General features: G+C 50.8%; 3 protein-coding genes across 3 annotated transcripts; all 3 read right to left on the bottom strand.

The window, feature by feature from the left end:
* Positions 1–4,178: 4,178 nt before the first annotated feature.
* SAPIO_CDS8196 (uncharacterized protein) lies at positions 4,179–5,831 on the bottom strand (the record flags this gene model as incomplete). Its single annotated transcript, XM_016789885.1, has 5 exons — positions 4,179–4,417; positions 4,484–4,640; positions 4,707–5,168; positions 5,237–5,629; positions 5,826–5,831. The coding sequence occupies 5 exons, from the start codon at positions 5,829–5,831 to the stop codon at positions 4,179–4,181; spliced, it is 1,257 nt and encodes a 418-aa protein (XP_016640148.1).
* A 1,239-nt stretch (positions 5,832–7,070) lies between these two features.
* On the bottom strand, positions 7,071–9,822 carry SAPIO_CDS8195 (uncharacterized protein; the record flags this gene model as incomplete). Its single annotated transcript, XM_016789884.1, has 3 exons — positions 7,071–7,378; positions 8,134–9,403; positions 9,499–9,822. 3 exons carry the CDS (start codon positions 9,820–9,822, stop codon positions 7,071–7,073), a joined length of 1,902 nt encoding a protein of 633 aa, XP_016640147.1.
* A 1,299-nt stretch (positions 9,823–11,121) lies between these two features.
* SAPIO_CDS8194 (uncharacterized protein) lies at positions 11,122–12,187 on the bottom strand (the record flags this gene model as incomplete). Its single annotated transcript, XM_016789883.1, has 3 exons — positions 11,122–11,226; positions 11,433–11,699; positions 11,756–12,187. The coding sequence occupies 3 exons, from the start codon at positions 12,185–12,187 to the stop codon at positions 11,122–11,124; spliced, it is 804 nt and encodes a 267-aa protein (XP_016640146.1).
* Between the last annotated feature and the right edge of the window lie 1,690 nt (positions 12,188–13,877).

Genomic DNA, 13,877 nt, shown 5'->3' with positions numbered 1-13,877 from the left:
CATCCCGCGAGTGTGGAAACGACGTGATGAAACCAGCCTTGTTAAATTTGCCTTGCTTGTCATCCCGCAGTGTTTGGAGCGTTTCACAGACATGAATGAATCTCGTGTTAGACATACCCAAATCGTTCAGTGGAACCCTTCCTCACGGCTGCATTAGAATCAATCGGGAAATGTGGATATCATCCCGAAACTCTCTGCTCAGTCCACCGTACGGGAGCACAACACATCTTCATGTGCTCCTTCTTAATCGGGCTATCTCCACACATCTGGAACCTGTTTACTTTTCTAAAAAGAGAGCGCCTTTGTTTCGTTTTGATCTCGCTGGCGCGACCCCACGAATGAGGCCCTCACGAGATATCTCCTTGTTGCATGATACTCCTATCCCCCGCTTCTCTTGGTCCCCCTTTTCCTGCGAGATCTTGCGCATGTAATGGAATCGGCCCTCATGATCTAGCCATTCTGGCTTTAGGATGTGAGGCACCGGGGTGTATTTCGTATGTCGAGATAGGAGAAGGTGTTTCACTTCCCTAATAGGAGTCGGTGAGAACCTGCACTCGCATTCTCCATCTTGACCACCAGAAAGCCGCATTCTCGTAGTTTACTATGCCCCTTCATACTCCTATCTCTCCAGTACCAGGACCATCTCCTTTCTTTCCATATATCCGAAGAGGGCCCTTCTATGGGTGTTCCATCGATATTCTAGAGTGATGCCGGAGAGGGCCCGGCCATCCATGCCCAAGAACAGACCAGCCTAGCGTTACAGCCCATCCTGGCTCGATAGCTCGCATTGCAACGGCGTCTCTTTCCTACATACTGTCGTTCTTGTCTATTACAATCTGCACGCCATCACTGTTGCAGAGTTGCTTCCCGCAGTAGCACGGCCCCTCTTGTGTATGTTTTTGGTGTTCTTTTCGCAGGCCTTTATCTGCATTACCATCCTCGAAAGGAAAATGCTCAGGGACTGGTCTATGAGATCCGTATACTCGCGGACCGCTTCACCCATCGGTGTGTTAATCCCCATAGGCCGTTCATGCCAGGGCAAAGTCCCGTTTCTGTGAGCGGGTCGAGGCGATCCCTTACTGTATAGGGTCTCCTACTTTCTACACTTGCATATCCCACGGACTATTGTATCCTTTTTGTAAAATGTTCTTGGATGTTCAACGGCGGCGAGGCGAAGCCTACTGTGCGCTTGAAGCCAGTCCATGCACACTAGCAACGGGCACTCCCTCTTCCGCCCTCGATGATCACACTCCTTCAGCAGGGCAGTGTGCCCACCCTCCCACGACCTGGTGTTATGTACTCTCGTAGTAACATCCGCACACACCCAATACTGCTCCCATACCTAGGCATCTCGGGGGGCTAGAACCCGGGAAGAGACGGATGATCCGAGGACTTGGGGCACCAAGGGGACCCGGCCGGAGGGAGGGTATGTGGTTGTAGGTCCGTGACTCAGTTCATCTCTTCATTTGCAAAAGCCCTGGGCAGATGAAGGACCAGTATATTGTAGATTATATTATGGTCTTTTCGGAAAAGCTGAACTCCTTTCGGAAACTACCCTTGCTTTCAGTCACGGCATGATGGCGACGTGGTGATCCTTTACCAGGGATATATCACGAGGGGGTGGGATTCCGCTATCGGTGCTCGTCATATTGTCTGTCATATTTTTTTTTTCCAGCCAAAATGCCTATCTGGAAGGGTTGCAGGGTGGCCTCTCTCTCGATCCATTCTTGGGCCGGAGGCCAGGGTAAGGAACCTTGGCTCATGCCCCATGGAGAATAAGACGAGTGGTGTTGTGGTGCCAGGTTCTAGATTATAGCAGCCTCCCTTTTACCGCGTGTGTGGAAGATGGTCCGAACCAGGCCTGTTGTGTTGACCGGTCCTCTCGGAGACCAGTAGATTAAATTCGTACGTGTTTTCCCCCTGTCGCTTCTCCTCCGTTCTCCGGCTGACCATCGTGCCATCGGCCTGTAAGGCAAGTTTTGATACACGGACCGCCTGGATGATGGGGCGATCGATCTCTCCCTCCTTGGTGGGTATACCGAGTGTGACCCAGTTCTAATCCCTCTCCGGTTAGTCGATAAGGCATTTTCTCTCAAAAATGAACCCATCGCTGGCCGAAAATACTACACACGTCACTCCGAGATAGAGGGTCTACTACTCCGTACGGCCACCAGTTTCCTAATTCGAGATATCACGTAGATTATTATGCCTCATTTACACACTCATCCCATAAAAGGGTCCTTTGGTCGGTCCTTGTCCATCTTTTTCATCACCAATAACACGACCTTGTGATGCGGTGCCGAGGTGCCGGGAACACGGGAATTTTTACAAGACCAGGTGTGCCCAGACAACATGCACTGCTCTCGATATTACGACTTGGGGGACCACACCCTTGGGTTCCTCTCCCCTGCCCGGTCGTGTCTCAATGTGCCCTGAGCCTCGGTTCCGTGTCACCGTACCCTTGCTCCTTTTTTTTCGGGCAACCCACCTTCTTGTCGTCCTTTTGTCACTCGCAAGGCTTCGAATATGGCCCGTTCCTGGCATGTAGATTCTGCGTTGTTCGGCTGGTACCCAAGCCGGGCGGCCGGCATTTCCATTTACTGCTCGTGGGAGGGAAATGCTTCCTCCGCAGTTGCCGGTACTGACTGCTTGGAGGGCATGGGATGCATTAATTGCCGGAAAGCAGTGGCGGGGGCCGGGAAGATACTTGGAGCTCTTTCAAGTCTATGCTCATGACTGGGATCTCGAGGCCATGTCCTCGCTCTTGTCTCCCCTTCCCCCGAATCCCCATGGCGAATTAATTCTCCTCCGTAAAATGTCATTGGAGAACTTGACGTCTAGAGTCGGCGACTGTAAAAAAACTCTCCTAGAAAGTAGAGGTTCTCCTCGCCGGGCTTTGCTACTCATCCGAACGTGCAGTTCCCGAGGACCCTTCAAACACCCCCCTGGTTCTCTCCCCGTCAATCCAACCCGTCCCATCTCTCCCCTCCCCAAAAGGTAAAAAAAATAGAAAGAGAAAATATAATAAAAATAAACAAAGAAAATCCCTTAAAAATGAGAAGTGAAATCAATTCCCTAATCAACAGCACGAAACTCCGCCCAAGCAAATGCCCGGTTTCCGCCCTCCCTCTTCCTCTTTTCCCAGGGGGATCTCCCTCGCAGCGCCGATCCCGGGGTCCGGCCCCCGGTTTCCCTTTTCTCCACCGCCGCCCTCCGCTAGGACAATACCTCAATCCTCCTTCGGATGCCAGTGCACCTACGAACGAAAATAATACGGCGGTGTTCCCTTCTGCAGATCGAGTTCCATATTTGATCAAGGCTCTGCATCTCGCCTAATTCGTTACGTGCTCGAGCGCTTCAAACCTTAAAAGCTCGGATCCGGGTTTTCAAAACGACCGGGCACAGATAAATAAAGAGACATGCTCGAATCGGAGAAAAGAGATATTGTCATTGCAAAGAGAAGGGGAAGGCAGAAATGGAGTAGCCGCTGCAAGTAATATGCACACCCCCGAAACAAAGTATTTGCAAAATGCAAACAAGAAGCGTAGTATCCCGTTCCCTCTTGTTGAAGGGGCCGTTTTTTTTTTTGGCCCCCTTGGCGGGAGAGGTCCTAGAGTAGAAACCCTTTTTTTATGTCAACCCTCACACTATTCTCGTTCTGGTTGCTTGGGGGCCTGATCTACGCTTGGTGGATTGCTGAGCTCGCCTCGGCTCTCATCGAGACAGCTCTTGATCATCCGCGGTGTGTCTGATCGGGGCATCACGGTGCCGGGCCCAACTTACGCGAGTCCCCGCGGGGAATCAGGGATTATGGTTATGGGCGGAATAAGGGATTGACGTTACATGCTCAATTGGTCATAGGATCGATCCGATTTCGAATGCCGGGCGTTCGACAAAGAGTGCACACACTTTGAGAGGGCTCGTTCTCATCATGGCAATGATCATGGAACAACATAATTAATAAAAGAGGCCAACAGATCTTGACTGCTCAGTGTATGCGCTAGGTATCCCCGCTCTATCATAATCCCGTGAATTCGTCATACTCGGGCTATAAATGCATAATTGAGACGAAAGAAAAATGAATCGGAGAAAAGTGAAATGGTAACGGAATGGGCAAAGAACAAACGTGAAGTATAAAACAGGCCAACCTCGAAATCTCTCATAAGCGCTTTCCCACATCATACATGGGACAGCTCATTCCTGTCAGCAAATGGATTGTCATCATCATCATCCTCGCTTTCGTCATCAGTCGTGTATCGCGGACGCTGAGGAGCCACTGGTACCGGCTTTGTGGTCGCGGACGGCCTGGGAGGAGGGGTGGGTCTCGGCGGACTACCGCCCAGACTCAACCCGGCAATATCAGGCGTGGCGCTTGTTGGCGAAGTAGGGTTGGATTCCCGTCCTCGAAGTTGAGCCACTATCGGCAAGTATTTTGGTTAGAGGGGGTAACACAAGAAAGAGAAGTTACGGGAAGATATCATACTTCTGTACAGGTGAGCTTGTTCAGCAAGCTCATCCTCGGAGTCACTGTCTGCATCAATGGAGCGATCCAGCTGCTCATATGTCATGAGGGCAAGAATAAGCTCATCATTGGCATGTAAGAGGCTACCCAGGTACTGTTCACTCTCGACATGGTGAATCTGGAGAAGACGAGTTAGTTGATTGGCCTTTGCTATGAGATTAGGACTGTGTGGGAGTCGGCATACATAGCGGAGAATCTTCCTCCTCAACTGTTTGCAAGACTCGAAGCCTTGGACAGCCGTCTGATTCTCAGAGATTCTCTCCTTCTCGCGATTGATACTCTTCAATGTGTTCATGAGATTCGTGGCAGCGATTGAAGACTCGGCAATAGTGGCCTTCATCTGGTCCTTTTCGGCCTCAAGATTGAAAGGCCGGCGCTTCTTGGTCTTCTTCTCCTTCTTCTTCTTGTCTTTAGAGGAAGATGACCCAAAGAAGGAGCCCGAGCCCGATGCCGACCGACTGTGGCCGCTCTGGGAAAAGGACTGGACGGTTTTCATATTTTGTTCGTACGGAGGGGCGGAAGCTTTGGACGACTCGCCCCGCTTCGGGGAGTGTTCATCCTCATCATCGTCATCGAATGGGTTCTCGGTTTCCTTGACCACTTTGGACCGCTCCTGGGTAACCGTTGCCTTCCTTTTCGGGAGTTGCTTCATAGGCTTGTTAGAACATTCGTGGTCCCTCACTATCATTACTATTATCGTCCAGCGGCACGAACCTTGTAGAGCGAGGCAATCTGGCGCATGCCCTCAACGTTCTTAAATTGAGCCCAGCTTCTGAAAAGCTCGTTGCACTTCTTCCTCACCTCGGGGTGCGATGTACCCGAGGTCCCACATACACGTAGCCGCTCGAGAAGTGCTTCATCGCAGAAGCAGCGCTGGAACCGCGCGCCTGCGTTCTGAATGAGTCCGTCGAGGATAACGAGGGCGCGGATCTGTCTGTGGACGTTTCCGTACTTGAGCTTCTTTCGGATAGCGCGGGCAGCTTCGGTTGGGCCCGAGGCTTGTAGCAAAATGACTTCGACGAGATCGGGTATACCGCTCATGTCTTCCTCCTCGTAGATCTCGCTCGTGAGGCTCTCGATCGAGACCGTCACGGCCGTGTATGGTTTCTTCATAGAAGAAAGGAAGACTTATTAGCCCACTGGTCATACGGGGGTTGGGGGTGGCTTTTGAAGTGATTTATTTGGGAAGATGGCGTCGTGCGAGACATTGGATGCGGGCTGCTTGCAGAGTCGAAAACCGCTCGATGAGGGAAGAAGAAAAGTAGCAATGGCTATCTGAATGTTCGGGAGGAGCTCGTCTCACCGGCATAATTGCGAATTAATTTCGCCTCCCAAAGTCAGGTTGATATTTTCGGTCTTGTTCCTTGTTCTTGTCACTGAAGGATGGTTCGAGTTGCGGGGAGGCCCAATGCCCTGAAATGGCTCTTCCGTGTTCGCTATATACCGTTCACCTAGGAGGGAAGAAGGGGACGCCGGTCAGCAGGGCAGGAAGTTTCGCCGACGAGCTGGGCAACAGAGAAAACTAGCGGCGGATGGTGTTGGGTGCAGTCTTCAGGCACAAACGTGGGTGGTCGAGCTCACGGAGTAGGGTCGCTCACGAGGTCCGGTATTGAGAAGAGTCCAGGAGCCACAATAGGACAAAGAAGGCCGCTAAGTTGGTTTCTGTTTCAGAAAGCGCAAACCGTACAACAGAGAGAGTGGAAAAAGGAATAAATGGCAAAGAGAATGTGTTCTTGATTGGAACCAGACATTCCGGAGCAAACACACGATCGGTAACGTGGGGCAGGTCATCCAACCCAAGCCTCGACCGAGGACTTGGAGGGGCTCCGACGTCAGACCAAGCTTGGCACGAGATTGACCTGTGCCAAGGCTCCTTCCTCCTTAGCGTCATCCGCCAGCCGATTTGGCAGGCGGTGACGGTTGCTTTAAAGAGGAGTTCAGGAGTTCATTGGCACCTGTGATCAACTGTCAATACATGAGCGGCCCCGTTCCCATCCTCCACCACGAAGCTGGGGATTTTGAGATAAACCTTAGTACCATTCTGAGGGGAAACCTTAATTTCACCTCGTTATAAGATCAATTTTTACACTAATTGCTTCCTAAAGTTTCGGGACGACAGCTTCAGCGAATCTCGGACCTTGATTTTAGCCTTATCTATGTCGAGAGTGATGTGGAACGAGGCCGGAGGGATATCCCGGCAGTCTTGGCGGCACTCGAAATGTGCAATATGATAGTTCTCTTCATCCTCGCCCGATGTTCGTCCAGCTGAAGAAAGATAAGCCTTGGTAGCTTCCTTATACGACCTGATTGTATCCTCGGATTCCACCTGCCCTAAGCTAAACGATAATAGTCCTCGCCATGGTGGACACCATGCTAGTGTACATGTTACACTCTCTGCTTTCGCGGGTGGTCCTGGGAGGCACTGCACCGTTGAACCGTTCAACCATCTGCAGAGTGTCTCCGAGACTCATCAAATGTTTCAAATATCATTGATACTAGTCTACATTCATAACAGCGAGACGTAGTTCGAAAGCAAAACTCTTCTCTTTTAGACGATTGCAATACGACGGCTCTCCCATTGATGTAGGATCTGCCGCAACTCTCGGTTGCTGTTAATCTCCTCCCTGAGCTCTTCCAGCACCTTGTAAATATTGCTCAACTGTTTTCGTTCTCTTTGAGCGGCGTCCAAAGCTTCCAGGTGGTCAAGAACCTCCTTGAGTCTCCCCCGCCAGATAAAACGATTCCTCGATATCTCCGGCTCCGACGACTCATACACCTTCAACAACATCTCCGCCTTCTTTCTGATCTTTTCCAACTCTTCTAGGCCTTCTTGGGTATCTTCCGAAGCTTCCAGTGCTTTAAGGACAACTTCCAATGTTTCCCGGTTTATTACCCTGAATCTCAATTTAACCTGCTTATCAATGAACGTCTTCGCCATCATCTCTTTCATACGTGAATCAAAAGCGGGTGGCCTATCTAGTTGTAATAATTTCGATGCCAATTGAAAAAGATCATCAGGGAGACTCCCTTTCTCTAAGGCGCTATTTTCGGGAAAACCAAACTCGCCATCCATTGCACCGTAAAGAAAGCAGTCGCCGACTAAACGGAAAGCCTTCCTCATATAGTCTGATGAACTGAAGCCGTAGTGGGCCACCGTGCTCCGAAGCACAAAGGGTGTCTTGCCTCCGGGAAGGACGTATATAAAATCCCCGTTTCTCATTGACATTGGTCCTAGTCCTCGCATTCCATCGTGCGTGGTGAAGAAAGAACGTCTGATGGTAGATGTCTGCATTGCCCGAGTGAATGAATCTAGCTCACCGGCTGTTGGTAATCTAGGTAATCCCTCAAGATTTTGCTGTGTGCTTCTTCCCAGCAGGTGACCACACCAGGACTCCAGGAGCTGACGGTCTTCCTTGGTCAATCTTTGAGATTCGGAGCTCGTTTCCTTGCGTCTGAAACAAGCGTTATTAGGAACTCAGGATGAAGGTGACCATAGGTCTCCTTGAGCCAACTTTCGATTATTCTGCGGAGAGTATCCTCGTCAGTGGCTGAGTGAACTGGTTCCAGTACCTTGGATACCCATCCGATGCAGGATGCGTTCAACGACAAACCGCTTCTCCAAAGGTTATCACTTCCCAGAAGACTGCAGTGGGTAATAGCTGCCACATCTGAAATCTTGCCTATATCGCGAGCGCCGTTCTCGTGGCAGAACATCGTCAGCTGTTTGCATGCATCGGAGACGTCGATCCAACCCCGTGATCCAGCCAAAGTCCCATATATACTCAAAACGCCGGGTAGACAACTAGGAAGGAGGTCCTGTGGGCTCCCACTGTTCTTAAGGGTCTCGATCAAGTCTCTCATCTGTCTGGCGATGTAGTATTGAAGCCTCGTGCCTGATGGATTATGCTCGTATGTTTCCCATAATGGTCGCTCCTGCTGATCCTTGTCTAATGGATACATATCGGGAAATATCATGCTAAGAACACCGGCGCTAGCAGAGTATTTATCATTAAGCCTCGCTCGCCGCCTGTCGTATTCATCAAACGTAGCACCCCAATCCGGGACCCAAGAAGGCAGGTTTTCCCTCGCCTTTCGGCCAAGGTCCCCAGTTAGCAACGAGAGAGACTTGCTAGTCCGAATGGAGTCGATTGCTGCCATTATGTATGCGTCTCGAACAGTCAAGGAGTAATCCGGAATGACCCGCGTACTGACGTCGCATAATCCTAGCAATCCAAATATTCTGTCTCTATCATCCGAGGCCCCACGGCTGCTGAAGTCTCGGAGAAGCTCGAGAAGACTTGGTCGTCGCTTCGTAGCCCAGATTTGGCGGAACTTTTCAATGTCGCCAACCTGAGAAAGAAGTTGTAAGACTTTCACATCGTGTTCGATGGATAAACCCTTGTAGTCAAGTGATAGCTGGCGCGATTGTTTTTTGCCAATCTTCACTAGCATTTCCCACGGCGCGGAAACGTGGCCGTATTGGACAGTGACCTTAGCAGCGGTCACGACTTCTTGCACGACCCAAATTCGATTCCACCAACGTACGGTCAGCATCTGTCGAAGCGCTTCGAAGATCGTGGCTAAGACGGGCTCCGGGACCTTTTCCAGGCAGCGCAACGAATTAGACAGGCTCTGGCCTTGTGAAAGAAGCCGCAACAAACAGAAGATGTCTAATGGCGTGGCTCTTCCCATCCGGGATGTTGTCTTCCACTTCGATAGACACCGTTCTGTCCATTCATCATCCATCAAGTCGTCCTTGAACTCCGCACGGATAGCTTGACTTTTCAGCTTTGATCGGCCGTTCGCCAATGGATCCAGGCCATCACCAAGAAACACGATCACTTCAGCGGCCCTGCTGTAGATGCCGCGCATTTGGGAGACCTGAGCAGTTCGTTCCCCAATGTCGTTTTGGTTGATGCAATGTTGTCGTGTAAGCGAAGGTTTGCCATTTCTAGATGTGTGAGCTCGGGACTTACTAGTGCATCAACCCACAAGATCACCACCTCGTCCGGTCGTCGTAGATGCCTCAGGGCGCACTCGAGATTGGGCGTCACTCTGAACTGGCAGTCATTGACGAGTATGGTGGGTGGTCTGAAGCTTTGCAATCCCCAGGAGTAAGACAGTGCCTTGTATTCCGGCATCTTAGGCTCAGTGAGCCATGACGCGCGGAAGATCTCGCACTTGATATCGTCTCCCCATTCCCCTGGCAGAAGAGCGGCGAGTCGGATTTCCCCCGAGCCTAGAACCGTGGGATATGGCATCCGTGCTCGAGAGCGATAGCGGTAAAGATCGAAAACCATGGTAGTTGACTGGAATCTTGAGAAGAGATGCCTCTGTTGAAGTTTACGAACAGACGCGGGGAATCCCAGTACTCCAATATTTATTCAATCTGATCGAAGCATAGGATACCTGGGGATAATCTCTTGCAGCCCAGCTGCGTCTCTGGCATCGCATCGAGGCTATGCATTAATACACTTCCATGATGCAACTTGCAGGGGCTGAGCTACTGCGAGCGACTCGTACCTGGACGGAAGCTAAACGACGAATGTCGGGATTTCAGGCAGAAGCGAGGCGAGGCAAGTCGGTCAATCGAATGCCGCCCAATGGATCATAAGCCCGACCAATTATTCTGGGCCTATCAAATGTAACTTGGAGGCTCTCAAGAAGCCATCAATCTGGCATCACGACTACAACGGGGTAGCCACAAAAACTGTTCTCTTGTCACCGCGTTGCTGGGACATGGAGATGAAAGTCTGTTGGCCCCAAAAGGACGTATTAAAGGTAATGGAAAAGGAGAACGAGTTGGGTAGTCGGTGATCTCGACTATTGGTCCCCTTCGAGGACACGCTTAAATGTGCAAGTGCCACAACAGGACAGAGAATCCTCTTTGGTCTCTTCTCAAAAGGGACCAGGCTCACAACAGAGAAAGAGGGAAAAGAAATAGATAGCAGGGAGGATATTGAAGCTGTTGGTTGGAAAGAGCAAGTCATTCCAGGGCAAATACAATCAGTAACGTCAGGCGGTCATCCACCTCGGCCTAGGAGAGGGGAGAGCTGTATTCCCGCTTTATGGGAGGATCGAAATGTTGATTGATACATGCCCCTGTTCTCCGATGACATGATTATTCACGAAAGGCGACTTGAGTAAAACCATGATACTCGATTGATTATTGAACCTTCTTCCCCCTTTGAAAGGAAGAACAACTAGAAAGGGAAAAAGAACAGCAAAACAGGAAAGAAAAGAACAGGGAAAAAGAAGGGAAATAGGGGAAAGGCAAAAAGCAAAGAAAACCAAAGGCAAAAAAGAAAAAGAACAGAAACGAGCACGCCCCTCTCCCGTCTTCAACCAATCTCACTCCTGAAAAAATCCATATTTTCCGGGCGAAGCTTCTATCCATGCCATTGTCTCCTTGAGGGCACTGCCGGCAGCGCCCGGAATAATGGCCCCTAGTGACAGCTCGAGGTGAATAGTTTTGACTCACGATACGACTCTAAGTCTCCGGCGCGGATCGAAGGGAATAGCCATCAAATCCTCCAGCTCAACCGTGAAGCCTTCCATCACACTACGGGGAACAATACCCGATTGGCGAGCATACATTGTTAGATGCTGTAGGTTTTGAGGGTGCTGGCGAGCGTTGCCACCCATGCTTCGCATAGTGTTTGGATTGACACGACTCCCAGTTCTTCGGAATGGGAAGGTGAAGCCTACGGGCGGCAAGTTAGACTTCCGATTATTGGGGAATCCGCCCATGAAGAGAATGAAGTGTACTCACGATATTGACACATCTGTTTGATTATGTCTGGGTGAATCTTCCACGCCCATCCGGTCTCATCTACTTGATGTGGAATGCCAGTCTAATTTGCTGTTAGTTGCCTGCTAGAGATCTCGAGATTACTGTATCTAACTGTACCTGATGGTCGTCTTGGTTGGGATCGTGATAATACTCGGTCGTACCTCCGAAAAGTTTCAATTCGAGGTATCGGCCAGACTCCCCCATATTAGGATTAGTATACCCAGGCACATAGAGACTTGGAGGAGTGGAGAGGTCGCCTCCACCAAGGTACGTCATCAAGACGTGACCGCCAGCCTCGTGAACGAGTGTCGTGGCAAAGAGAAAGTGAAAGGTTTGGAATCGCTGAGGGTCTCCATTGCTAGCTGCTATCATGTCTTTTACACGCTGACAATTAGTTAGCGCTGAGCAGAAATAAGAGAAGGGATGGAGGGCGTTTATACCGATCCATTCAGTTGTATTGCCTGCTCTCTGGGGTTGAAGTCTGCCAAATCGCCAAACCAGGTTCCTCTTGGTGTATATGCCAGCATATCTATGTCGGTCATGTTGTGATTGATAACCACGAGGGGGAACGCATCTCGAAGCTTCTGCACAAACACATCAATCTGAGCCCTAGCGAGCGCGTTGGCATTGGGGCCGTGCCACCTAGGGCCGCCAACGCCGGGCCTGCGTCCACGGTCAATGTTGAGAGCTATTCTTGTAAGCGCTTGCCTGCCCTGTTCAGTCTCGAGAATGGCCAGCGCTATGTTGATGGCGGAGGTAACATAAGTATACTCCAACGTGTTAGGGGGATTGGGGAGCATAGGGGGGCCGGTCCCCAAAACCATGCCTTCCTGCCAAGTCAACACGACAAAATTTCCTACAGGGGCGGCCATGGCTGTAGATCGACGGGAGGGGAAGGGGGGATTGAGCCCTAGATTGATTGTAAGGCAAGGGGGTTGGTGGGTTTAAAGGAGTCCTTGAGTATGATGATATGTAGTGCTACACCAATGAAGGATAATGAAATTCGAGGGAATGGAAGTTGAGGCTATGGAATTTGAGATAATGGAATTGGCGAAGAGGGATAGTGGTTATCAAAATGCTGATGTTGAAATGAAGGTGCGAACCAAGTGACCTTTTATACAAATGTGTAGCCAGATAGACTTATTCAGGCTCAAGATGTCTGTGACATCTGGCAACCGAGACCAAGGTTCGGTGACTCGGACTGAAGTCTGTCTCAACGCATGGCACGCACAAGGCCCCCTCTTAGATACATACGCGCGCGCATATTCGAGGATGATTCCGACCTCGATCCCAAGCCACACTTCAGGATTTGAGGCCCACCGCCAGACCCCGGGGGAGGAAAGTGAGGAAGGCGTCCAGTCCGAGTCCGATAATCACTCCTTCTACGAAGTACCTTTGGCATACATACGCACACATTTATGGGCTGATCTCGACGGCGGTTAAGGCCACCCTCCAGGCCGTCATCAGGACCGATCTGACAAGGTAAGATCCATTGGCTGTCAAGTGTTGCTGAGACACGGAGACGAAACTCTGTTGGTTCTAAGCAGGACCAAAAAGGAAGGGAAGAAATGACATTGAAGGCCGTGGATAAGAACATCTGGGCCGCGTGGTCTAGAGCCTCGACAATGGCCAACCGCTGGTGGGCTTCTTGATGACTATGGCCTGGCTCCTGGCCTGGCCCCAGGCCCCCAAGTCGACTTCGTATTGGTCCGTCCAAATTTAGGAGGCTCGATCGCTGAGGACGCGCTTAAACACAGCAACATGACCAATCGTGGGGAAGATAGAGTCTTGAGACATTCTGAAGGTGGTCGTACAGGGTGGGTCGCAGCCAGGTTATCCCAACCGCTGGGCATGCATGTGTACTTCGTATACCTGTGTCAGACGACAGGTCTGCTGAAGGATCTTGGCTTAAGAAGACAATTCAGCGTTGAAGACAACTTAGACTCGAAATACAGGGCGGACTGCCGATACACACTCTCCATACATCCCTGAGAACGTCACCAACGGCCAAACCTCAATACTCAGCAATTTGCACTTTCCCACAACAATGCATTGTGAATTGCAAGTACTTTTGGGGTTGGGACCGTTGGAGGAGCCGAATCCGCCAACGGTGAGTCGCCCGGTCAAATTGATCGAAGTACGACGCCAGCCAGTGCCTAGCCTCCAATCTTGTCCAGTCTAGCCACCAATCTCGCCCCATCCGGCCCCCTCCTCTCCCCCCTCCCCCCCTTCCCCAGACCGCCGGTGGCCAGGCCCATGGGTCAGGTCTGGCCTCTCTGTGTGTTTCAGACTATCAGTTATGCGCATGGGTTGCAGTAGGCATACATTGTTTGCTGATTTTCTTCCAATTGTTGCCTGTCTGTAACCACTGTTGGCCCAACCTCGCCCGAAGATGTGACCGATTTAATATGCAAAACTTCTATTTTTGTGCTTCTGGTGTTGCGAGTACTCTCCTCGGACGACTCCAACTTCAATGTACCTCGACACGTCAAATCGAGTGGGGAGGAGGGAAGTTGGGGGGCCTGTGGGCAACATCGAAAGGTTCCATGGTGTATCAATAAT

This window comes from Scedosporium apiospermum (assembly GCF_000732125.1).
Source record: "Scedosporium apiospermum strain IHEM 14462 chromosome Unknown SEQ_SAPIO_0121, whole genome shotgun sequence".
NCBI classification, from domain to species: Eukaryota; Fungi; Ascomycota; class Sordariomycetes; order Microascales; family Microascaceae; genus Scedosporium; species Scedosporium apiospermum.
This window is presented reverse-complemented; position numbering and strand designations above follow the sequence as displayed.